Source organism: Nelumbo lutea, chromosome 5, assembly GCF_056320005.1.
Source record: "Nelumbo lutea isolate HS-2025 chromosome 5, American lotus-T2T, whole genome shotgun sequence".
Taxonomy (NCBI): domain Eukaryota; kingdom Viridiplantae; phylum Streptophyta; class Magnoliopsida; order Proteales; family Nelumbonaceae; genus Nelumbo; species Nelumbo lutea.
Window position 1 is genome coordinate 25,389,299 of NC_142688.1, and position 26,944 is coordinate 25,416,242.

The 26,944-nt window shown below is 36.1% G+C and overlaps 2 protein-coding genes and 1 pseudogene across 4 annotated transcripts; all 3 read left to right on the plus strand.

Annotated features, from left to right (window-relative positions):
• The first annotated feature begins 416 nt into the window (after positions 1-416).
• On the plus strand, positions 417-2,649 carry LQY1 (DnaJ/Hsp40 cysteine-rich domain superfamily protein). The gene is made up of 5 exons (XM_088945465.1): positions 417-899; positions 999-1,082; positions 1,193-1,244; positions 1,985-2,141; positions 2,339-2,649. The coding sequence occupies exons 1-5, from the start codon at positions 732-734 to the stop codon at positions 2,358-2,360; spliced, it is 483 nt and encodes a 160-aa protein (XP_088801591.1). The 5' UTR covers positions 417-731; the 3' UTR covers positions 2,361-2,649.
• Positions 2,650-10,104: 7,455 nt separating this feature from the next.
• LOC148851122 (chaperone protein ClpB1 pseudogene) lies at positions 10,105-11,375 on the plus strand (annotated as a pseudogene).
• On the plus strand, positions 11,230-19,112 carry LOC148851123 (uncharacterized). Of its 3 annotated transcripts, none has more exons than XM_088945184.1 (4): positions 11,230-11,367; positions 11,492-11,698; positions 16,193-17,100; positions 18,550-19,112. In XM_088945184.1, exons 3-4 carry the CDS (start codon positions 16,247-16,249, stop codon positions 18,725-18,727), a joined length of 1,032 nt encoding a protein of 343 aa, XP_088801310.1. In that variant the 5' UTR covers positions 11,230-11,367; positions 11,492-11,698; positions 16,193-16,246; the 3' UTR covers positions 18,728-19,112. The 3 variants fall into 3 exon arrangements, with proteins under 3 accessions (XP_088801310.1, XP_088801309.1, XP_088801311.1); XM_088945185.1 differs by lacking the exons at positions 11,230-11,367; positions 11,492-11,698 and adding exons at positions 12,416-12,607; positions 15,991-16,078; XM_088945183.1 differs by lacking the exons at positions 11,230-11,367; positions 11,492-11,698 and adding an exon at positions 12,364-12,607.
• Positions 19,113-26,944: the final 7,832 nt, after the last annotated feature.

Below are 26,944 nucleotides of genomic sequence, written 5' to 3' on the forward strand. Positions count from 1 at the left end.
GATCTGGAAAATGAGAAAAATTACCATCCCTAAATTTAATAAACAATCTTATCTAAAATTAATTATAGTTATTATATCATAAAAATATTAAAAATAATATATAAAATATAAATAGTTATTAATTATTATATCAAGCAATATATACTATTACATATTTTTATTGTTTATCTTTAAGCTAGTATCTATTATTTGCCAATTAGTAGTTGGTGCTTGGTGGTCCAAAGTCCAAACCTTTTCCTCCATAGAATACAATGTTACGCCACATATTTAGAATATCATGTACTTGAATTGCTTTTGCTTGTTTGTGGCTAGAAGTTCGTATCCTCCTCTCCCAATGTCAAGCAAGATTACGTGGCGTATCATAATTGTTGCAGTATGTCCGGTTCAAATTCAAACCGGTTAATTGCAGAAGACTCGCCCATGGATAGGATAATCGGATTTGTTTGGATTGGTGACCATGGACCCAGGGCCCCGCATATCTATACAAACATGAAAGATGTGGTGGGCTTAGGCTTAGCATCCCTCAAAAATTGGTGGTCCGTCCCCATCCAGTGAAGCGAGCGATCACATTTGGTCTGAACTCTGAACTCTGAAGATTTCCTTTCTCTGCCCGACTGCCCTTTTCCGTTCTCTCGCTCTCCAGAGTCCAGAGTCCAGACACTCTCTACCCTTTTACCCACTCACTCTGATGATTCAGTAAAGCCACCAACCGAAAAGAGGGGAACAGCAAAATGTCATTTGCACCAGCACCACCGATTGCTCGTCTGCAGTCTCCATTCCTCTCTTCACCTCTCACTCTCAAGCTCTCATCTTCTTTCTCTCAAAGGACTATCAGCAGGAATCGACCGACGCCCGCTTCCTATCCATCCATACGGGCCTTGGATCTTGATCAAAACACGGTATTCTCCACATCTCGTTTCTCTGTTTCTGTTTCTTTTTCCTTCTTTTTTTTTAGAATTTTAAATAAATTTGTGTAATAATGTGCAAAATGATTGTAGGTTGTAGCTATAACGGTGGGGGTAGTTAGCGTTGCGGTTGGTATTGGAATACCAGTCTTTTATGAAACTCAAATCGATAATGCCGTAAGTGTTTCTCCCAATTATCTGGTGTGATTATAATTTTAATGAAAAAGAAATAACCAATTGAATGCTCTTTTTCACTTGTTTGCAATTCTATTGCATAACTGCAACAGGCAAAGCGAGAGAACACGCAACCATGCTTCCCTTGTAATGGATCAGGCGCTCGTAAGCTCATCATCTCTGCTATTTCTGTCTTTTCTCTTTTGTCTAAGTTTTAAGAAACGGAAACGAACCAAACGGTAGACCTAAGACCATAGTTTCAGCAGCTCAATTACTCGGTCAGTTCGTTTAGATTACATGCCAAGATCAGTCCATTAATGTGATCTTATGTGTTTATTTTTAGAGTCAAATACCCGACTGACGGAAGTCTTGAGTCGGGTCTTTGCCTTTCCTGCCCAGAAAAGGCAAAAATATTTGGATAAGAAATGCAGCCCCAGTTAGTTGGGTTATAATGTCATTCCTTGACGCAATTGCATCTCGCCATTTTTGTTACATTTGCCCTCCGGCAAGTGGCAACCAATAAAATTGGGCAGGAGCAATTGGAATATTTTGTGGGAATGGGAATTCTCGCTTGTTCTGTTTGTTTTGTTAGTTGATGAGCCAAGTCTGCAAAGATGGGCTTTGCTTTTCCACAGAAAGCTTGGCAGGATTTAAATGGACGAATTCAACCAATTTCAATAGAATGCGCAATTGAAAATCTTTAGGGGCAGCCAATTTGAGAAGAACAGAAATCAGAAAACCAGTGGATACTGTCCGTGTGACAGTCCTATTGCTAGACGCGGTGAATTAATGACCGAATTCTGCTGCTACATGAGCAGCCGCAGGACAAAACTATTGCGTTACCGAATTCATCGAATAACCAAAATTGTTGATCATAGTTCCTAATTGTATGGCTTAAATTTCAGAGAGATGCAGATTTTGCATGGGAACAGGCACGGTGACAATGGAGCTTGGAGGAGACGAGAAAGAAGTTTCGCGGTGCATCAACTGTGAAGGTGTTGGCTCCTTGACATGTACAACATGCCAAGGTTCTGGTATCCAACCTCGCTATCTCGATCGCAGGTATGCCACGAATTTATCTTTCTAAATTATAACTGTTCATCTTTCGACATGCACAGTTATCAAAATGCAGGCAGCTGGCAGGCAGGAGACCACCACCAATTGATGGTCTCGGGCTCACTTTTCATGCGTCTTCCTGTCAATTCATCCCTGTGCAAGCATTTTTCTTTAATATACGACTATGGGGTTTTGTTGAATAGGGAATTCAAGGATGATGACTAGGCTGAGGAGGAGCACCAAGGACTATCTCTGTAATTGCGGGATTGGAATCATTGGCCAATGAATACATTACATATGAGCGGATGTAACCAGGAACAACACGTTTTACAACAATTATTTCATTTCCCACTTTGTTTTGTAAATGTACTACGCCAAATTTCCATAACACATTGTTTGGTTTGGTGCTATTCCATCCATCCCTAAGATCCACCTCTCTCTCTCTCTCTCCACATCCTCCATAGACATGTTATGTAAATAAAAATGCATCAAGCTAAGCCATTTGATCTTTTAATACCGTGTATCATTTAGTTCTTTAGGTAGCCCTTTCCTTCTAACAGCTCTCACTCTATTGTAGTTTCAGTGGGCCTTTTTTGTAACAGCTTTCGCTCCATTTCCTTCTCCCAAATACTTCTTTCTATGATCTATACCTGAAACATGGGATTGGTTTTTAATACATAGGACTCTTTAGAAGGGTTTAAACCGAACGTATAGGAACAATGCAAGAATCCAAGATATTGCCATTGTTTGAAAAGGTATCTGAAGTACCAAAGAGAGGCCAGATTTTAGGTTCATGTGTCGTTACATCTATGTTTTATGTCCCTTCTACTGACCTGCTTGCCCATCAAAAGCAGTGCATGGATAGTCTGAAAGCAAGCACCAATGTTGAGTTCCTCTCATGGTTCCCAGGAGTTAAGCGTTAAGACTAAGAAAATGCTTGGAAGGGAATACCAAATTGCACATTAAAAAATGTAATACTCGTAGCTATGGTTTTAGTTTTTCCTTTAGGTGGTGTTTGGTTTGAAAGAAAAGATAGGGAAAGAAAGGAGGGAGAGGTGTACAAGTTTTCTCTTGTAATAACGTACTCCCTCCCTTTCCCTACCTTATCTTCACAGTCTTGGTAAATGTAATAGGTGAGGAATGAAAATATTGTGATTTTCTGGGTAAAGGACGAAGGGACTTCAACCGCGAGGTCATCAGACCATGTTTTATTCTCTGTTATAGCCAGCTAGAAATATTGCGTATTACCTCGATTTTTTTTCTCTTCTCAATTTTGTTGGTTGAGATGTACCTGGCCGATTCTACTGGATTCCATTACAAATTTATTTTTTTAATAAAGTAATATACTGAGAAATGAAAAAAAAATGTCAAAATTTTGCCAAGCCTCAAAAGAGTACGATGGCGGCATAGTGCTTCTTTCATATCATATGATACGATAGCTCTATGTAGAGATGTGTTAAACTGTTAGGCTGCGTTTTGGTTGCAGTGCAATTTTGAATTAGATACAAAATTTGCATATGATTTAGTTTTGTATTTGTTTGTTTGTAACGATGATGATTTGCATTTGTGCTTGATACAAGTTTTATTACTTATTAGTTCATTTTCATTCACACTCCGGATTCAGTGCGTCCACTAAACTTATGACATGTCATTCGATGCTCAACTGGCCATCGCCTACAACCGGTTGAAGCTTTATGCCTAATAACAATATTTTTAAATAAAATTTGATAAATTATAAAATTTTTCTAAACAAAAGTTAATACCAACAGAAAATTCTAAAGCCCTCACGTTCTCTGTTCTCAGACTCAGACCTTACTCCCCCAACGTAGCCATTAATCTTCGACAACTGTGATTTTAACGGCAACAGTGTTGAAAGAGAGAGAGAGTCAAACAATCTATTTCTTCCATCATCTGGTGACAAAGGCTCTATCTGTTCATCATCCTTTTATTTCCTTTTCCAGGATTAAACAAGAGTGTGAAGCAGTTCTCTATCATATTATGGATTTTGCACTTCCAAGACATTGTTCTTTTTTCCCAAATAATATCACGCCTATGTCGTGTTCTATGATTTTCTTTTCTTTGATCCATCTCATCTTCCGATGGACCCACTTGGCCCTTGCCAAAAGAGAGAGATGAAGAATTTTTTCTGTATTTCTTCCTATTACAAAGGAGGGTGGGCAGGTCAAATCTAGTTATCAAACAGACCCTCGTCTATTCGGGAGATGAAAACCACCACACACACACACAAGAAAAAAAAAAACAATGAACAAAGATTCCATCATTAGAGTTTGATTCATTGAGAAGAAAAGATGAAAAACCCTAGACACAGATAGCAAGTTAGCAGCTTTCCTTTCAACATTCTTGATGTTTGAGACTTTGTGTTCACATTGTTAATTGCCGCCCTTTGTCGTTAAAATCCCCAGTTGCTGTTCTGTTGCGGTTTGAAGACCATTGATGAAGGTTAATGGTTAGGTGGGGGGAGCAAGGTTTGAGTCCGAGAATATAGAACATGAGAGTTTTAAAATTTTCTGTTGGTATTAGTTTTTGCTTACAAAAATTTTATAATTTATCAAATTTTTATTTAAAAATATTGTTATCAGCCATAAAGCTTCAATACTGTTATCTCTTTTGAGTCCAAACACATTGGATGGGAAGTGTTTCATTCACTAATATGAAATTTTTATATCTCAATAACAGATGTAAAACTTGCATCACCTTCCTCCTATCTCAATTCTTTCTTATATATTAGGGGTTACATCATTTTGCTTCCCACTTTATTCCCAAACAAACAGCTCTCTTCATACCTCGTAGGGGTATAAGTGAGTCAAACTACTCATGAACTATTCAAGCTCAATTCGTAGATAATTAAGTTCGAGATGAGCTTGAGTAACTTGAATAGTTAACCTAGTCAAGATTTTAGTTTCATAATACTCAGTTCAAGCGGTTGGCGAGCCTAATTGAGTAGTTAATAAAATATTAATTTTTTTATATATTTTTACTTGTAATACTCTCAATATATTATGCTATTTAACATTTTTTATTCTTTTTACCTAGAGTTGCCTTTTTACCTCATCGAGACAAGTTCAGGTCGGAAAAACAAAACTCAATTGAGTTTGCCTCAAATTTCAAGTTGCGAGTTTTTGAATTGAGTCAGCTTGACTTTGCGTATAAGGTAGACCAGACCATTTTGCTTCCTATGATCCTATTTTATGCACAAGTATACCAGAACTTACACTAAACTTATTCGCATTCCCATGCATTTACATTGGCAATGGATGTAAATGGATGCCAATGTGATGACATATATGATCCTATGATCCTGTATATTAGACAAATATGTAAAATTTACTTCTGTTTTGATGAGTTTCACCTCAAATTAGATCTTATATGTCATCACATTGGCAATGGATGTGTGGTATCTAAGCTTTTGCTAATTTATTCTTGTTTAGCAATAATTAAGGCCATGTTTGATGCATCTTTCTATGCGGTCTGTCGGTTATTTACAAGCCCGGCAAAACACGATTTGGTCTATTCTCATTTAGTTCATAGTAGATCTAGTTGTCAAAATCCGATGTGCCAAAAAGATGCGGTAAGTTTAAAATGAGCGATTTTTGAGAGTTTGGAGCTTTTACATTTTTCTTTTGTTTTTTATTCGTCTTTGTATGGAAAAACACACCTTAACCAAGCGTACTTCAAGCTGCTCAAATCTTATTGTAAAAGCTCAATACGTCTTTTGACTGTTAGAGCTATAAGAAGATCTTCCCAAAAAGACTTGCCAAACGTCCCCTAAATCTTTTATAGTTAGCATTACCTAACTAATGGTTGATTTATTTGAGTCAACTTAATCTTGATTTTTTATCCACATATATTATAAGAAAACAATAATATAATAATATATAGGGAAAATTACTAAAACCTCCCATGAAGTTTGGTAATTGTAATCACTTCCCCTGAACTTTCAGACATAATTCCAATTAGACTCCCCTCTGTTAAAATCCTCTAAAGAGGTATGAACATGTCCAAAATACCCATGCAGTTACTTTGACCAAAATGTTTATTTTCCAATTTTTCTCTACATATGAATCATTACCCTAAACCCTTACAATCTCTTTTTTGAAATTTATTTATTTTCCAAATTTTCCCTTCATATCAATTGCTCAAAGGAAAAACTACAACTATAAATTCTCTATTTTTTTTTTGTTTTTATAAAATTCGTATTATTTTTCTATAGAAACCAGCCTCAATAATAACTGCATGGGTATTTTGGACATTTTTATGACTCTTTCTAGAGGATTCTAATAGAGGGGATCTACTTGCAGCTGTGCCATAAAATTCATGGAGGTAATTGCAATTACGGGACTTTATGAGAGGTTTTAGCAACGCTCCAAAACTTTAGGAGAGGTTTCAGCAATTTACCCTAATATATAATAAGAATGATAAATCAACAATAAAAAATAAAAAAAAAGGTAGGGCAACTGGGCAAGTGTGAACATTTAATGGAAAATAACATCAAATTATATATCTTTGCTAAAACTTTTAATTTTGATCTCAATTTAATAAATGAACACAGTCAAACTTATGTGTATCTTACTTTTGGGATATCCAAATTCAAGGGAACAAGCAAGGTAATCCTACCACTTTCAAGCTCTTGTAGTTGTAATGCAATATCACCATTTTTTCCTTAGGCCCCATTTGCTTTTTGATAAGTTATTTATCTAGGTAAATGTAATTACCTGGGTAAGTGTTTCCCAGGAAAGATTTACTCGAGTAAGTGCATTTACCCATGTTCTTTTATTTCCCATGTAAATAAGGCAATGCCCATTTTAACTATAAAAATCCATTATTCAAAGGGGCATTTTTGTCCCATTTAAGTGTTGACAATTTTCCCCCAAGTGGGAAGGTAAGTGATACCCAAAAAAATAAACTTTCTTTGGTCCCCACATAAATCTGAAAAAAAAAAAAGAACATGGGATTCTTGGTCAATGGGAATATCCCATTGACCAACTTTCCCCCCTCTCAAAATCCAGAAAAAGAATGCCCCCTTAAACTAATATTCAAGCTCCCCATTGCAGCCAAACATCGCTATTGGGTTTTCTTCTTGCCGCTGCTTTCACTAGCCAAAAGTCTTGCCAAGCAAGGTAAATGCCGTCACCTAGTTTTTTATTTGAAATTTTGTACATATTAATTTAAATTATTAAGATAAATTCTAATGCTTGTTATTTTTTAATCCTTTTTGACAATATTTTATTGTATTTTACTTTTAGAAAAATTATATATATATATATATATATATATATTTAGATCTAGATTTTTCTTAAATTTTATATGCTTTAAATCATATTTAAATCTAGATTTTTTTTTAATCATTGTTTCAATGTATAATTGCATTTTAGTAATATTTGTAATATTGTATTTTGTTGAATATATATATTTTTGAATGTCCTAAATCTCAAGATGTTGGATTAGAATAATGTTGTGCATCATATGCACATATGTTACGAAAAATGTCAAGAAAAAAAGAAAAACGATAAAGAGAAAAACCATGTATATGTTTGGTTCCATTGGAGTTCATAGAGAGGCCATTTATTATTTTAAATGTCTATCTGTACTATCTACACTTATTGCTTTTTTTTGTTTGATTGGGCATTACTTTAAATGTTTATTGCTTTTTACATCAAATTAACACCCATAAAAGTATGCTACATCAGCATTACACCCATAAAAGTATGCTACATCAATATTTTATTTTAAAAAATGTTGGATGGTTAGGAGAAACAAAAATTTGACATTTTTCCAAATGCCCTATGCACAAAAAACCAAGTATTTCAGTTTCTTAGTGTTTATTTGATAAATGATGTTTGGTTTCATATACAATAAATACAAATGGCCATATAGCAATGTGGTAGCATTTTTTTGAATAAATGCCAACCGAACCAAACATCCTACATGCTGTCAAATGAGTTTTTAGGCAAAATGTTTTTTGGGTAATTTACTTAGGCACCCCTATAATTTCACACAATTACTAAAACACCCCCTATGGTTTGCCTATTACTAAGACACCCCATAATTTTCATCCACTTATTTTGAAAACTGTTACAAGCATTTGCATTCCTGTCTGAAACGGTAACGTGACATATCAAAATATATATAAGGGCAATACTCCAATGATTTTTGTTTCAAAAATACCCCTCAATTATGGTTATATAATTTGTTTGAAACCGAGTCACTGAATCACATGCCAGCTCTTGATTGTTAACATGCTCCAGTTGACAGGCATCTTGATCGGAAGTCTTATGTACCAGAGCTATATTAAACATTTCCTTGAATTGGAAAGACCAAGGATGTGAATCTCATGACTTTGGCTTTTTTAATTTTTTTCCATTTGTTATATCATTATTATATAATCACAAAATCGAAATAATCTGAGTACGGAAATCGAAATGAATTTGTATAGAACTCTAACTCAGATATGCGAGTCATTTACTTTAAATATGTTAGTTTTGCTTTTTAATACTTAAGAAAAAAAAAGGAAAAGTGAAAACTTTAACCACAAGACTATATTCCATCTCAAATTTTAATGTCCTCTGTAAAACCCTAATCCCCTTTTCTTTGTTTAACATAGAATTAAAATAGAAGAAATGGGAACTCCAAATAGAAAGGGCTATACGCTCTATTTCACATATCCCTTGAAAGATGAAGAAATTAGAAAAGTTTATTGTCAATGGGCACAAATCTATAACTCCATAAATGCCAACTTCCATGGGTGAAGACATTGCTATAAAAAACTCTCAAGAAATTTGTGAAGCATAAGGAATCTTGACTGAAGAGTATAAAGAAAACTGTTGCAAACCAAGCCGCTTCTAACCTGGTGCATTAACAAACGATTGCAGACCAAATAAGGATGGAAGCCATTTGCAAGTAATTGTTTCAAGTGCCCATCGTTTCTTCTTCACTTGAATACTCTGCTTTCTTCAAAACACCTGCAGCTCATTTTGAATTTGATTCGGTAATGGCTTCCTTTTTATAGAGTAATTAACGTTTATTAATTCTGCTCTTGAACTTATCTCTACTTCAAGACTTCTGAATTTTTACCTCAATCAATTGAATATAGCATACACTAAAGTCATCAAAACAGCAAGCTTATGTTCTAATTTGCGGAATAAAAGACACTGAACCTTGACTCGAGTTTAATATGGTAGTATAAACATTTCAACATCAGAATTTTTTCCCCAGCAATCATTGTTAATGGCATCCACCCTACAGAAGGGTTTGGTCTGTAACAGTCTTCTGTATTTTTCCTCTTTAGTCTTTACCGTTTCTCGAACTTAGCGGAGGTCAAAGTATCTATTATTCTATTTTACTCTTTCTTTGCAAACGGTCCGTTCAAATGACTTACACATGTGACCTGAGATGCCATGCGAATTCCGACGTGTCCCAATTTGATTGGGATTGCACCTCAGCACACATGTAACCAAGTGCAGGAAATATGAACTCCTCCAAAAATAAGACAACTCGCAGGCTTCAACATTTATCGCATGAGTCGTGAGACGTTACGCACTACACTCGCTGCATTCTGTGTGATGCGTGTATGCAACCATTAAAGAAGCTTGTAAATTGTAAAGCTGGATTTTAATTACTCCCCTCTGTCCTTCTTTTTCCTGGCCGAGAGAGAACGTCACCAATGAATTTGTCGGAGAATTTTTCCTTTTTTAACGATGATCACTGGTGAGAAAGGCAGATTTTTTTTTTCTAGCAATAATTAAAGGTAATTTTAAGAGAGAATGACAAGAAAAAATTAAAAAAAATTTAGTGGGATATTTTGATAATTTAATGCCTTATGTTGTCTGCATTAATGGCTAAGAGGGTATTTATCACAACTTAAAGGTTAGGGGGGTCTTTGTCACAAAAAAAGTGTAAAGGGTATTGCCAATGACCCTATAATACAAAGGGATATTTGTAATTTAACTAAAAGATCAATAGTTAGAGAAACTGAAATTTTTTTAAGGGAAATAGTCCAAAACCCATCATCACTTTTTATGAATTCTTTAAACTCATCACAACTTTTCAAAACGTCCAAAACTCACTTTATGATTGAGGGTATGACTTTCTTGTTACTTCATCTTTTCAACACGGGCCTGTTAAACAAGTTCACTCACAAAACAAACGAGGCCATTGTTGGGGCTCATGAACTGGCAATGAACTTTGGCCATGCACAATTTACTCCAATTCACATGGCCATCGCATTGATAACTGACCCAAATGGCATCCTCCGGCAAGCAGTCGCCGATGCTGGTGGTGGACAAGAGGCCGCAAACTCCTAACGAGTCCTCAATCAAGCCATGAAGAAAATTCCGTCTCAGCATCCTGCCCCGGATGAAATCCCTACAAGCACTTGTTTGATTAAGTTAATCAGGCGAGCCCAATCGTCGTAGAAATCTCGCGGTGATACTCATCTTGTCGTTGATCAGTTGATTGTTGGTCTTCTTGAGGATTCCCAAATCAGAGATCTCCTCAAGGAGGCTGGGGTTAGTGCGGCAAGAGTGAAATCAGAGGTTGAGAAGCTTCGAGGGAAGGAAGGAAGGTTGAAAGTGCTTTCAGCGACACCAATTTTCAGGCATTGAAGACTTATGGTCGTGACCTTGTTGGGCAGGCTGGGAAGCTAGACCCAGTCATTGGTAGAGACAAAGAGATTCGAAGAGTGGTAAGGATTCTCTCTAGAAGAACAAAGAACAATCCAGCTTTAATTGGAGAAACTGGTGTGGGTAAGACGTTTTGGTGGAAGGGCTGGCTCAAAGAATCGTCAAAGGAGATGTCCCAAGCTATCTTTTAAATGTGAGACTAATCGCTTTGGATATGGGTGCCCTTGTGGCTGGAGCCAAATACAGAGGAGAATTTGAGGAGAGGTTGAAAGCTGTATTGAAAGAGGTGGAAGAGGCTGAAGGGGAAGTAATTCTCCTCATTGATGAGATCCATCTGGTTCTTGGAGCTGGTCGAACTGAGGGTTCCATGGGTGCAGCTAATTTGTTCAAGCCAATTCTTACCAGAGGCCAGCTGAGGTGCATTGTTGCAACTACCCTTGAAGAGTACAAGAAATATGTTGCAGAGCCCAGTGTTGCACACACAATCAGCATTATTCGAGGATTGAAAGAGAGGTGTGAAGGTCACCATGGTGCTTGAATTCAAGACAGGGCTCTTGTGGTTGTTGCTCAGCTCTCTAGTCGCTACATTACTGGTATGTAACAAGTTCTTGTGGTTGATGAGTGGTTTTGGGGATTAAATTCAAAATTGTAATGCATGAACTTTTGATGGGAGTTGGGACATATTGTGACCAAATTTCCTATTTTGATGAGTTGCAGGTTAGAAGACATTTCAGGCCAGAGCTGCTCAATCGATTAGATGAGAGGGGTGTTGCTTTGGTCGTGTTTGATTCTTCTTTGGATATTGTTCTAGAGAAGATAGGAAAGAAAGATTTCAGCGACAGAAGAAGTAAAGAAGGATTGAGGATATCTCAAGATGACGATGTGAAAACGGGGATGACAATCCTCATTGTGGGATATTACAAGGTATAATTATTTAAATATGGGGATTTCACCGACTGTTATTCTTCTCAGACGATGGGAACAGTCTTGATGAGTATCGAATGCGTATGGAGGAAGAAGTAGTAGCCAATGGATTCTCTAAAACTTCATAAGAGAATATCCTGTCCGTTAGTCATTGAGGGGAGACGCATCTTGTTCTTATTCAAGTTCACAGACGAAGGGAGAAGCAGCGGCCGATGGAGGAAGAAAGTAGCGGCCAATGCTTTCTCTCTGTTAGGGTTTTGGGTTGAAGAATGACAAGGGTAATTTTGATATATTGTAAAATGGACTGAATATAATGAAGGGTAAAATAATAAATTAATAATTAAACGTTTTGAAAAGTTATAGCAAATATAAAAGAATTCATAAAAAGTGATAGCGGGTGTGACTGTAAAATCGAGAAAAAGACAAAGAACATTTCCTTTCCCCTTAATTGCCATTAGCATAGAAAATGAATTGAGTACTTCCGACATGTCACGACGAAAAGACAAAGAACATTTCCTTTCCCCTTAAAAAAAATTGCGTAGTAAAAGGATAAAAAAATCGAAAAAGTACCGCCTAACCAAAATGTAAAATACTCACACTCCATGCATCCATGTCTACCCTTCTCCAATCAAAAATTTCATTATATGGGGTGGGGTGGGGTGGGGTGGGGGGCATTTGTTTTGTCTTTAAAACCGTATAGTTGGTGGGTTTACAGTTGACACTTTCTGGGGATGTGCCCAAATCACACTCTACTCCCCAACCTCGCCAAAAAAGAGCGAAAATAGAACCCACCTGCCCTGCCATGTCCCGCTCCATTTTTCTCACCCACCCATCGCAAAGCGTGTTGGACGAACTTCTCCTCTAGAGTCAAAACCCTTCGAAGATTACTCTGGTTTCTCAAATTCGAAGGTGTAATTTCTTAATCTAAATCATATACATTCTTTTCGAGATCATTCATGAAATTCTTATATCCTGCAATAATTTTGCGTCTTTTCAGTTTTTTTTTTTTTTTTTTTCGATCGGTAATTTATCCTTCTATCTCATTAGTTGTTATTGGCTGGTTATTTTGATCGAGCTCCTGTTAGGCTTAGGGTTTACAAGAACAATAAGGATTTCTCTCATCTGGCTTACCAAGCGTTGCTTTTAGTCGTTCTTTATGATCTAGGGTTTATAGTTCATTTAACCGAATGAACAACTTTTAGAGTTTAAGAAATTCGGGTTTGTGTTTTGACTTCTGAAATCATCAATTTGGGCAGTATCATGATTTTTGTTGGGGAGAGGAGATCATCTCTATCATCTGTCTTAGAACATCTGTTATAAACAAAGGCTATAGTTAATGCTGAGTCTCCAAATTACTTGAATCCTTTAACCTGTTTCTCGAGTGTTCACATAGTTCAATTCAATTATGCAAAATCCAGAAGCGTCATTTGAAACATTCAGGATCTAAGATGCTCTTATCAAGTAGAGTTGATAATTAAAATTAAAAATATTGTATCACTTAAAAGACAATTAGAAGAGAAATATTAGTCTTTTATTGAGTAAGACTTGGAATTGCACTTCTTCTTGAATCGGGACTTCAGTGGAGTTGCACTTTCACTACAAAAGGAACTAGAAGAGTTGCATTTCTAGTTTTATGGAGACACTCCACACTAATAGAGTAGCAAAGTTTTCATTAAAAATTGGTAGGGACAAGTGGTAGACCTTACACAATCTTCTTTACTACAATAAGACTTCTTGTTTTATCAGTAACAGGATGTATATCAAAGGTTGCACACTTTTGCCAAAGCACTTGTCTGTTTTGCATAGTTTTAGCATCCTTAGGTTATTGAGATAACTATAACCAAAGTCCTGAAAATGCAGCATATTTTGGGACAGTCATGGCCATTTTATTGATAGGGTGTTAGTCTGTGATGGGATTTGAGTCTTTTTCTTTGGGTCTATCTTACAATTGTTTTTGTTTAGTTGTAGTGGTATTAGTAATGTGTAGTTAGAGTTGTTATATATGTCTATGTTCTTATTTAAGTGTCTATATATGGGTTAACTATGAGTCTGTTTTAGCTTCGAAGCAATCAAAAGTTATCTTTAGTCAGTTTTTGAGTCTAACTTGGAACTCTACAGAAAGAGTCAATGTGATTGAATTATAAGAGTTGATTTAATGGAATAAAAGTTTGGTTTGAAGTTGACTGTGGGCGATAGTGTGACCTTCTTTGTTCTCTTTATTTTCTATCTTTAAAGATGTGACAATGAGGGATGCTGGGCATGCCTTGTTTGCAACTCATTTTTATTTAGTTTTAATATAAGTTAACGGTTACCAACAAAATTGTGCAATATTTATCCTCTTTCTCTTTCTCATTTCAGTTTTGATTTTTCTTTTTTTTTGTTTTTGTAATGAACAACAGTAAATCATCTTTGTATTAATATATTTAGAGAACCTAATAGCTAATGCAGGAACTATTTTACCATATATGTCCTATTTTTATGTATTTATGGTAGTAGGATTATCGTCTTAATTTTTTTACTTGCTATTTTCTGATTATCACTCAGTAGTTTTCCTATTTAGGTTAGGAGTTGTCTTTCATGGTTCAGTGTTTGAAAAGGTGCCCTATGCAATCTTAGGCACATAGATAAAGTGCATTAGAAGGCATGCATCAACCCAGGTATAGCCCCTTTCAAAAGGTGCACCAGGGTGCACACCTGGTGCACCTTGCACCTTGGTCCAGGTGCAAGCCTTTTATAAGTTTTCTTTTTTGCTTACTTTTTTGAACATTCTTATGCATTTTATTCTTTCATTGAGCTAAGAAATCGACTTTCCACTGATGCTAGTTTTAGTACTTCTTCAAAGTGGCTCAGTCGATGCTGCTTGATCAAAGCTGATGCCCTCCAAATGGTCTCTTATTGTTTTGAGCTAACTAGGTGATGCAGTGACTAGTCAACCACAAAAAAGATGTTTTCTCACTTTAAGATATTGATATGATCTCATATAAGTTAACATAGACTAAGCATATGCAATGAAAGAATGTATGGAGGAATTGAGCTTACAGTGGTTGTTTACAAACATAAAAATGAATGCTGGACATGCTGAGATAGAGACTGAAAGTTTTCTTTCCAAATGAAGAGTGCATCCCTGACTATTTGATGTACTACACTTGTTTGTGGCAACTCCATTTTTAGCACCCCACTGATAGGAAGGAGATAAAAACTCCATTTTCTATTTTATTTGATATTTGATGCCTTGGTTCTATTTTATATATTGGTATCCAACCATATGACATCACAAATGTTTAAAGCAGCCAGCATGAATACAAACAAAATAAAACCATATCAATATTGTGGTCAATATTTAAAGATAAAGCATCAAAATGTCTTGGTGCAAAAGTTTTTGCTTTATTAAAAGGGGGTTTATTTGGGATAGGGCCAAACAAGAAGGTGATGGAATCAAGGAAAGTCTTAAAGAAGAAGAAGTAGAGAGAGCTTGTTCTTCTTGTCGGGTTGTTGGATATTTGACATTTGTTTTGGGGTTTTGATTTCTTTGTTTTTTCCTAAGTTGGTTTTTGTTTGAGCTTGTTGTTGGGAGATAGATATTTATGGGAATTAGGCTGCTTGGGTTTGGTTGATTATTGGCTATTTTTCACTGGTCAAAGAGTTTGGTTTCTACATTCTAGTGTTTTTCTTCTTGTATGGTTGGTTTTTGGTTGGAGGGTGCGATTGGGAGTTGGACTGTTTTTTCTTTTTCTTATGGTGTGACTTCTGGTCACTTTCCTTGTAATTTTATTTTTTCTTTTAATAAATTTCATTTTATTGCCAAAAAGAATTAAGATAAACCTAGACAAATAAAGATTTAGGATAATTTTGTGGCTATCTAGGTCGATTACGGCAATTATTCATTAGTTGACACAATGAACATAGTTGATGCATAGTCATCCCATGCAACCACATTATGGTTATTAACCAACTAGTTAATGATAAACCCAGTATGGCTCTCAACCGACTAGTTAGTTGAGTAGTAGATACTTTGATAACACTGGTTCTTCTCAATCCTCTTCCATATAAAACACTAATATTAAGAGCTTGACCATATGCCAGGGTAAAATTCCTAATTCCTAATTCTAAATCTGGCTGCAATAGTTTGTCTTGAAAAGGTTAGTTTGTTCAGTAGTAAAATGCCAGAACCATTTTCATTTTCAAGGTAAGGCTGTTTTGGTGATTTGTAAATAGATGCAGTTCTAAGCCTCTTTCTGATTTGCACAAACAATTGTAGTATGCCCTTTATCAAGCTTGAATCATCCTGCTAGGCACTATTCAATCACAAGAGTGGTTCAGGGGATCTTTCCACACCTTGTATGCTTCTTAACAAGGTTTAATTTAGAATATTACACAAAGGTATCACCCATTTTTACCTTAAGGAAAATATTGCCTTCTCAATTCCTTTTGTGTACATATTATCTCTTTATACGTATCTTGACTACTGGTTTCATTTTGGTTCCTATGCTGCAGGTTTGCATCTCTAATATAGTTCCTGAGAATTAAAAGGTGGTCGTGTCAGCAGAGATGGAGGAAGATATGAACTTTTCAACCCTGAAATTTCAGCTAAGTGATTCCAACATTATGTGGAAGCAGGAAATGGAGCAACACCAGTCTCAGGTGGATGCATTGCAAGCAAAATTTATGGAGATAAAGGCTTCTATCCAAGACTCTGGAGAAGATGCAAAGAAAGAATTAGAAGTTCTTTGGAGAAGAGTAAAAACTACTGCCACATTACTTACATACTTGAAATCGAAGGCTAGAATTATGGCTGTTCCACATTTAGCCCACACTTCATGTGGTATTAGATATCAAGAAGGCGTGGGGCTTGTTGACAAAAATGGGATACCATTAGCTGACTGGTCCAAGGATGTTGATCTTTCTTCTTTTGACTGCCCAGATGAAGAAACATGGATAAAAATTGGTAGCAGGCAAGGATCATTTGATGAACATGATGGGGTTTATATTGGTGAGATACTTAAGTCTGTTCAAATGGTAACAGATGTGATGGAAGTTCTTGTTAAAAGGGTTATTATGGCAGAAACTGAAATGGCTATTGAGAAAGAAAAGGTGACTTTAGGTCAGGAAGAAATTAAAAAGAAGGCACTTCAGATTGAAAGCATGTCAGCAAAAGTAGAAGAGATGGAAAGGTTTGCACTCGGAACAAACTGTATTCTGAATGAGATGCGGCAGAAGGTAGAAGATATGGTGCAAGAAACATCTAGACAAAGGCAACGAGCTGCAGAAAATGAGCAGGAACTTTGTCGTGTGAAACAGGACTTTGAATCACTAAAATCTTATGTCAGTAGTCTCATCAGTGTAAGGGAAACACTTCTTTCATCAGAGAAGCAATTCCAAACAATTGAGAGGCTTTTTGAGAGGTGTGTCCATCTCCATTTACCTGTTTATATTAAGTCTTATATATGATTTTCCCAGTGAGGGTGATTGATTGCTTCATATCATTCATTAATTAGGCTTTATTTATTCTGCATCTGGTATTTACACACTTTATGACCAACCTTGGATAGTTACAGAGCTTTAGCGATGACAAATAAGTGTTTTTTTTCTGTTTTTTGTTATGAATAAGCACTAATTTTGATTGAATACTTCTCATATTTTTATTTAACTTCTCTTCTATATGTCACAGTGCTTATTATGATGCATGACTCTATGTCTGGTATCCATTGATGTATTGAACTTGGCCAAGTGTAATTTTAATAGGCTGGCAGTTTTTTTGGATATTGGCTGGAAAACTAAACCAAAAAAGAGAGGGGCACAAAAGCATAAAAAACCACAAAAAAAAACCCCTTATTGGAACAATAAAGTGAAAAAAAAATCCAGTGGTACAATACATGGTACCAGTGTGTGGACTTAATATCTAGCATTCATGATACTTTTATGCAACAAACCTATTCGAGAAGAGGTCTGCAGTTAAATAAACTGAGCCTTTGTCTAGTACCAGCAAGCCTCAGTGTCATAACCCATCTTGTTAATGCAGGGGTCTGCAGTCTCATGATAGCCATTTGGCATTTCCTAATTAAGCGCTTTGGATAATCTCTTTAATGTGAATGGGATCTAGGACCATGGTTGGTGCCTTGTGTAGTAATGAAGTCTTGATCTTCATCCCATCCGCTACATCTCATCCATTGCCTCTGCCATTGCTATGTTTGCCACCATCCGAACAATGTGTAATCACCTTTGTTTTCTTCTTTTTTCATATGCACCATTTTTGTAAATAAACTGAGGCTTGCTGCAGCCTCTTCCTCCTTGTTCATGTGTGTCACCAGCTTCAACATATTTGTCCAGCTACAATAGACCATTCATCCTACTGCTGTGCTACCACATTCCACATGAGCAGGTGATGCGGCTTATCCAAATCATCCTTTGACGAGTAACCCTCTGCATCCACCAGGAAATAAATTTTATGCTTGAGTGATGACAATAAATTGTATGATATTCCTGGCAACTAAAATAAAACTGACTAGGAGACCCATTGGATTGGAGGCATTCTGACCCTGGGTATACTGAAAAGATCATTCACTTGTAAATCATCTAGGGGCCTTTGAAACAAGGGGTGTAATTGTTACTTTGTTAGTAGAACTGAATCTTCATCTAGAGATAAATGGTAGCTACAGAGAGAGAGAGAGAGAGAGAGAGATTAGGATTAGAGGTGTTTTTCCCTGGGTATACTGAAAAGATCACTCACTTGTAATCATCTAGGGACCTTGTACTTATTTTCATCTTTCCTTCTCTGTGGCAATATTTTAATACCTCCATCCTCGTCCTCTTTAAAAGATGCTCTCGTGGCTATGTGGTTTTTGTGGAAGCAGGCTAGTTGCTAAGACCAATCACTTGGAGGGTGAAAAGATGCGGAAGGAGGCTGAAGTCCAGAAACTGATGGAAGAGAACGTTAGGTTGAGTGCTCTTCTTGACAAGAAAGAAGCCCAACTGTTGGCTATGAATGAACAGTGCAAGGTGATGGCCCTGAACGCTTCATCTAGCTCGTAGCCTAATTCCTGTTTTTACTGTTGGCTCGGAGGGTGTTTCACACGACACTCCCAAGTATTTAGTAAGCAACTGCTGTTTGAAATCCATGGTTAAGACTGTCAATTCGTCATTAAGAGGGGGAGGGGATGACAAAATGATCTTTACGTTGTCACTGTTGTACACTTATATACTCTAATCCGCTGAAAATATTCCGGGCACGGGGGCGTGCTCTGTGAATTCAGCAAACTAACAGTCATGTCCCATTTTTTGTTGTTATATTTGAAAATGATTTTTGTATCCCATGACTAGTGTGGTCTTCTGGTTTGGCGTGTTGGTTCTTGTATTATACTGTCATGTACTGCAGTAGGGCTATAATTGAGTATTTGAGTGGGCCATATACAATCAATACCTCAGCACCGTGTTTTGCATTGCTGAACCTTTAGCAGCAGGACCATGCTTGTGACCCAATGAGCTTCACATTGTGTATCATTATCTCCCATCCCATGTTTGTATCACTGATTGGTTTGAAAATAAAATATAAACTTCACACCTTTTGTGCTGTAACCTGTACGACTTTCGGGCATTGAGAGTGAATGGTAAACACGTTAGAGCGCTGATTACTTGCTGCCTTGCCAGCAGGCATCTGGGCGTTCTTTTTCTGAAACAAAAAACAAAATCATCACTCCGCTGTGAACCTGTGATGATCCTCCCAGGTTTGGCGCTTTTGATCTTTTACCCCATATTTTGGATTTTAATTTTATTTTCTTCTTTTTGTCTTTTTGATGATTAAGATTTTAATTTTATTCTAGTCTAAAAATTTCTCACGAATATTGGACAAATACCTCCCTTGTTAATGTTATGTCTAACATAGTAATTAAAAAGTCTCTTTCATCCTTAATAATTTTTCAAATTTTAAAAATATTGGAATCTCTCTCTTGCCAGAACATGGCAATGGCATCAACTGATATGATATGCATTCTCAAACACAAAGGCTCAGTTTGGAAGGAGTACAAATGCAAATATGTAGAGTGCACAGCCTTACATTTTGTATTATTTTGTATGTATTTGCACGGTGCATATTTGCATTTATACTCCTTCCAAGCTGAGCCTAAGAAACAAAAAGATAAACATTCATACTAAACCAAGAGAAATTTTGTAAACTAAAAAAGGAAATGTACCATTTTCAGGCCTCCATAGAGAAGGAATGCCTCTTTATTTCCAAATTGACTGATATGCAACCAGAGAAAAATTGGAGTTTGCATTAATTTTACAGATTATCCCAGACCATATGCCTTTCTACAACACCATAATGGTCAAGGAATCCTTCCTTTCAATTTCAGAAGCTTTTGCTTGTCTACTTGAGTTGAGACTTGAGGGAGCTTAATGTTTCCTCTTGTTTCATTACTTCCTTATTCAGCCCATTTTTCTTTTTATTTTTGAAGATTTTTTATATCTATTTTTACAGAAAAATATAGTCTAAAATGATTATTTAAATTCCTTTTGATAATGATCACAACTAGTGTTTAGTTTTGAAATTAATGAAAATGTAGTTGGGTTCTTGGTTCATAACAAACTGCAGTTGCCCTGGAGATGAAAATTCAATCAAGTTGATAGATTTGAAGGGTCATATTCTCTAATAAAAAAGGAAGTGAACAGTTAAATTAGCTTTATATGTCACGACTAGACCTGATTGATGCCCATTAACAAATGCAAGTCAAAAGTTACAATGCAGTTCTAATACAAAATCTGTACTTGTTCTGTGAAATTCTCTTTCTTTCTCCTCCCTCCAACTCTAATACAGACTTTCCAGGATTTCCAGTGGTTTTTTTAGTCAAGGCCAAAGGATTATATGAGGCCAAAATTGGGGTTTATAAGCGATATCACGTACAAATGGTTATTAGTGACTATAAATGGAAGGGAGGTCATTGCCCGATAATATATTATACTATTAAGGGGGCGTTCTTTTTTAATTTTGAGAGGGGGAAAGTTGGTCAATGGGATTTTGGTTCCTATTGACCAAGAACTCCATGTTCTTTTTCAGATTTATGTGGGGATTAGGGAAAGTTTATTTTCCTGCCCTGGGTATCATTTATCCGGGTAAGTGATACCCTTCTCCATAAATAACTTTCCCACTTAAGGGGGAAGTTGCCAACACTTGAATGGGACAAAAATACCCCTTTTAATAATGGATTTTTATGGCTAAAATGGTTATTGTCTTATTTACCTAAGAAATAAAATAATATGGGTAAATGCACTTATCCGGGTCAGTGTTTCCCAGGAAAAACTTAGTTACCTGGGTAAGTAACTTACCAAAAAGTGAACTGGGCCTAATATGTAAGCAAATCGGGCTTAAACCAATTCAGGCTTACCCATAATAAAATAAGGTCACCTTCATTCCAAATCAGCCCATGCTGGCCAGTTCATGAACAGGCTGAGCTAGCATGTCTTGTTTATAGCAGCAGTTAAGGCAATCCATCATCAGGTTGTTTTTATTCTATTTTCAGTATTTATAGTGACGTGGACCACCTTGCTTTATATACTATAGATATAGATAGATAGATATATAGATTTTCAGTATTTATGGGCTATCCTTTTAATGCAGTAGCCCATGGCCCATGCCCATGATGGGAGATCCTTAACATCCCCGATGTAAGATTATAATTAAGTTTAATCCATATTGTTATGAGATAATATATGTGCGCATAGATAGCAACCTACTTTTCAGATGATTAGTAAAAACCTCGACACAAAAGTAAATCATAATTTACAGTCCCATGCTTTTGTAGTAGGTTGTTAATTACAAATCAACCTAGTTTCCTGAATTAAATAAATAAAAAAAAGGTCTTGACTAGCATCTACTTATTTGGGAATGGTTCGAGTACATATGATGAGCATTCCAGGTCCAGGATCCTCCTTACTTTAATGCAAGGTTTAAAATTTCGATACGATACGCCCGATGCGTATCGTATCTTTCAAAACCAGATACGGGATACGTATGGAAATCGAATGTCTCATCTTTTTTTTATGCATATCGGATCTGTATTGGACCATATCGGGGAATATCGATGGTGCAATAGGGGTGTATCGAGACGTATCGGTAGTGTATCGACGAAAAAGATACAACCAAAAACTAAAAAAAATAAATAAAGGGGAAAAACAAGCTTCGTTTCCATGAAATAAGCCTTCTTTCACCCCCAAATGACTCTAAAACTCCAAACATCATTCCTAGAGTGCTAGATTTCTAAAAATTTGCAATAAACAAGTGTGAATCGTTAATTTTTTTGAAAATTTTTCAAATTTAGAAAATATGACAAAAATAATAAGTTTTTTTTCAATTTTTTATAATATCTTTTGATTTCTTTTTTTTTTCTTGAATGTTTAAATTTATGTTGATCTACATTTCTTACACTCAAAATCATAATTTTTTTATGTTATTAATAAATTTATAAAAATTTCATGAAGACATTTGGGGAAATATAAATTAATAAAAATTTTGAAAATGTAATTTTTCTCTACCTATAAAGAATAAATATGTTTTAGATCTATGGATTTATCTATCATATCCATAGAGTAATTGAAATTTCTTCGCTAGTATTTTTTTATATATTTAGTATTAAAAAATAAATAATAATTAATTATATTTTATCATTTGATCACAAGTTCACAACAATTGAATATATTATAATTCTATGGATGATCTATCATATCCACAGAGCAACTGAAATTTCTTATTTAATAATTTTTTATTTTTTTATTTTTTAATTAAAAAATAAATAATTATTTAATTATATTCTATCATTCGATCACAATGATTGAATATATTATAATTCTATGGATGATCTATCATATCCACAAAGCAATTGAAATTTCTTCTTTAATAACTATTTTTTGAAATTATTATATAATATTTATTTATTTTTTATAATTTTTAGAAATAAATAATAAATAATTATTGATTATATTTTCACTTAGAAGTTGTGCCAATGCATGTTTTATGTTTGGATAGGAGAGTTGGGTTTTTTCCATCCCATAAAACATTAATACTTAAGAATTATAATTTATAAATTATAGTGAAGCATAGGATTTTTAATGAAATTGTAATTAACTACAATATATTTCTTCATAAACCATTAAAATATATTAATTTAATGTATATACGCCTCATTGAGGTCTTATATTTAGTGTTATTGATGTACTTTTATGATTTATTAAAGTATTTATAGTGTTTCCAATTATATCTATGCATATCTTAGTTTTTCTCTGATACGTCTTTTAAAATTACCTTTCTGGTACTTTTAACCTTAATTTATTGTGTGGAAATAATTCAAAAGATCAGGATTCAGGACCCTCCATTGTATCAGTTTTATGTAAAAGAGAATTAACACTGAAAATCAGCATGATCAAATGTCTTTAGAACATCATCTGCTTCATGCATCATTACCAAGCTCTCAAACAGCTAAACAGAGCATCTGTTACCGTCCAAATTAATACTTTCTTCAAAAGCACAAATTTGGGATTAATTAAGAATTTGAACTGATTTGGCCTGATTAATCTTCAAAATGGCAACAAGATGAATCCTGACCCATCTTAATCAAGGACGGATGACAAGTTATAAAGCCCCTAGAAAAGTTACGGGTCCTCTGCACCCGTACCCAAGCTTTTATATAATAACCACATTAATTAGTATATTAGAGATGGAGATAAGCAACATTACTTCGTCACTTCACCACTCCTCGCGCAACACCTGCAGACATGGAATAGAACCATGCATTTCTTTGCTTTTGACATTGACATTCTGAAATCTTAAGTGACTCCATTTATGGATGAAACAAAAAAAGTAGTTAAATATATATATATAAGTGAGATTGTATATGGTGTCTAAAAGCAGGAACTGGAGAGAAGAAAAATTAGCAAATATATAAGTGAGATTGTAGAGGGCTCACCCAGCAACCACCTGAATGCATTCCCACTGAAATTAACCAAAGTCGACTTTGCTATAAACCCAGCCCACCTGAGTTGGCAGTGCTTTTACTTCATGGGGCTACACAACGGAGATATCCCATCCCCCTCCCTACATTTGATCCCAGGTCTCGACTCCAACGAGCCAGAAATCCTAGAAACTGAACCACCACCAGTTGGGTAGTATTGGCAGTTTTGGAAAAGCTGCTCAACTATTCAAGAGATAAAAGTTAAAGACTGTATGCGATATCTGAGGCTGACTAGTGAGTAATGACTACAAAAGGCTTCTCTTCCAAGTTCGAAGTCCAAACCCGGCCAAGCCTTTACTGCTTTACCAACTGGATTACTGAGTGAATGAAGTGGATAAAGCACAGATGGGCTTTGCGACGAATTATACTGCCATTAGGATTTAGGGGTCAAAGCCATTAGTTCCGGAAAGGCTGTACACATCTTTGGTGACTTCTCATGCTTGTATAGTGTCATGTCATCTTCCTTTGAATGCACAGAGAGAGAGAGAGAGAGCATATTATTGTTAGAGCTAAAAAAAGCCCAAAGAGCTGGTAGTTGAGATGGTCACTCCACATTCCACAAGATGTCTCTTTTAAAGCCCGAAAGCCAGCTCATTTCCCTCACCTAGTCCCTACCTCCGTGGCTCCATCCCGTACTGCAGATTGTACCCACCTCTCCCAATAATAGACTCCCCCAGCCTTGTACTTGTTTTTCAAGGCCTGTTGGAACGTACGGTTTTATGAGAAGATAAAGTCGGTGAGCCACAATATTTCCACACAATTCCAGTTCAGACTTGAGAGAGAGAAAGAGAGAGAGGACGTAACCAGAGTTTCTATCAATCTCTTCCATTCTTATTACTCCATCTACACTACCGATTGGTTTGGCCCTACCCTCCTCTCAGAATTGAAAGTTACTTCTGCCCCACTGTCGGGTGGCCTCACTGTTGCATCCATATGTACTCTGGTCCATCTACCTCTATTATTTCTGTTACTGAGTTCTAGCGACTGAATGCACATGCAACTCCCTTCAATTATTCTTGTGAGAGGAAGAAGTAGCTTGGCCTTGGCCTCTTGCTTTAGAGGAGATCGACATGGGTCCAAACCATTCCCCTATATATTAATATTAACCCTTCTAGCTATTGCTATCATTTATATATCCAAACGTAACAATTAAAAGAAAGATACAAATCTTCAAAAAGAGTATCAAAATCTGATGGCCCAAAAGAAAACCATGCATCTTTCTTTCAAGTCTCTTTTAACAAGTTAAAAAGAAATTTAATATAGAACTTTAAAAGCTGATCATGTTGTTCAATGAAGAATCCACTAAATATAGGAAGGTACAAAATCTGACCTAGATTTGGCATGAAATGCTAGCCAATCCAAACGGAGGGCCTCTGATAGTCTAGATCTGCCACATCATCTATTCACATGGCTGAGATAATGAATATGAGGGATGCTAATCACTCTAACCAATAGGATTAGAGATTTCTCTTATCAGTGCCTTTACATGTATCCATGTCAAGAGATTTTGTGTCTTTTCACCACCTTCACCTTCATGTATACAATGACATGTAAAAGTAATGATGAGAGAGAGAGAGAGAGAGAGAGTTTTATCAATCTATGATTCTTCTCATAAAGAGTAAGATTATCATTCTTCTAGTGAAGATTAATAATTGTTTTATAAAAGGGACCTCTCTAATCTCTAGTGCCTACAAGGAATTTGTATGATGATGTATGTATTACCAATAGATGCAAGCCCTGCACAAGCTTACAGAAATGGGCCGGACTTAAGGGTTTGTTTTGGACCCAAAACACATCACAATCTGGCTGACAGGCCCAAATACAACAATTAAGAAGCCTACTGCAGCCTAACCGGGAGGCATTCCATTGGTAGCCAGACGGGTGTCACTGCAGAATGCACGAAGAGAGTACTAGATTTTGACTATGTGATGATGTAACTTATAATGGCGTCTTGTTCAATCTCAGCAAAATAAAATAAAAGAAATGAATGGACTAGTTATAATAATTCCAAATGGGTTGGGCCTAGGAGCTCAAAAATAACACTTTACCTACTAGAATACAATATCTGATCATGCTCGATCGATATGATGTGCTTATTAGTCGGCAAAATTAAAGTTGATAATACATAATCTCTAAGATCTGAAAGTTCCATTTGTTGACAAGAAATAATAATAATTTACAATTCAACTAGGTCTTAAAAATTAATATAAGAAGGAATGAGCAAGTTAGAATTGAAAGATGTTAAAAGACTCAAATGGAGATGCAGTCCTACTTGTGTCGGAGATAAAGCTTCAATTCGTAGTGGCAGACCACCTCAGCTTCAGATACAGCATGTGAAAAGTAAAATACTTGGGCTACGCTTGAGGACCACCCTAGTTAAGGGTTCAATGGACCGGTTTTTGGTTTGATCTGTTCAAATCAAAATCAATTTGGACAGATTGGACGGACTGATAAGACATTTTAAAATGGACCAGTCCAGACTTAATGGTCCAAAGTATTTATTAGATTAGATTGGACCTGGTCCATCCATTATGGATTTATATTGAGTTGTGTTGGATTGAATCAATATATACCGGTTCATTGATAAAAGATAAGAATGCAGATGTCAATGGACTTGGTTTGAGTTGGAGCCAATCGAAATTAAAACCAATTTGAACAGATTGGGCAGTGTTGGACATTGAACCAGAGGGGTCCAAAAAATTGGTCCCAATTAAAGCATTCATGGGATTGGACTGGAATTCAGGAGTTGGTCCATCTGTAATGCACTCATATTGAATCGGATCGGATTGTGCCAAATCAAGTCCAATTGACACCCCTAGGCCGTAGACCGTAGTAGGCTAATTAAACATGATTAGGTCAAACTGCCACTAGCTAGCTCTCAAGTCTCAACATTAGTAAAGGTATTGACCCAAAATGCGGACATGCATGAATGCTTCCTTGTCCAAGTACGGTTCATGATCAGCATCAGCAACATGCTTTGCTGTGGAAGCTTCAGTATTAGATCAGTGTTCACTAATTCCCTGATCCCCAATTGGCCAGCTCATTAAATATAATTAATTATATTAAGAAAAAGGTGTTTGCACTGCTCAAAGGTGGTGTGATGTGGCTTGTCTATCAGTATATGGGAGGGGAATTATTGTAGTGACAAATACATTTCCTGTCCATCCACGCTGGAAATCCCTGGGCACCCCCAATCATGGTGTGGAGCCCTGGACATCAACAACCCAACCACCACGTACCCACATCTTCC

Coding starts and splice junctions, on each gene's coding strand:
- LOC148851123 (XM_088945184.1), top strand. CDS start 16,247: ATGGAGGAAGATATGAACTTTTCAACCCTGAAATTTCAGCTAAGTGAT. Junction 17,101..18,549: donor ATTGAGAGGCTTTTTGAGAG/GTGTGTCCATCT, acceptor TTGTGGAAGCAG/GCTAGTTGCTAAGACCAATC.
- LQY1 (XM_088945465.1), top strand. CDS start 732: ATGTCATTTGCACCAGCACCACCGATTGCTCGTCTGCAGTCTCCATTC. Junction 1,245..1,984: donor TTGTAATGGATCAGGCGCTC/GTAAGCTCATCA, acceptor CTTAAATTTCAG/AGAGATGCAGATTTTGCATG. Junction 2,142..2,338: donor CCTCGCTATCTCGATCGCAG/GTATGCCACGAA, acceptor TTTGTTGAATAG/GGAATTCAAGGATGATGACT.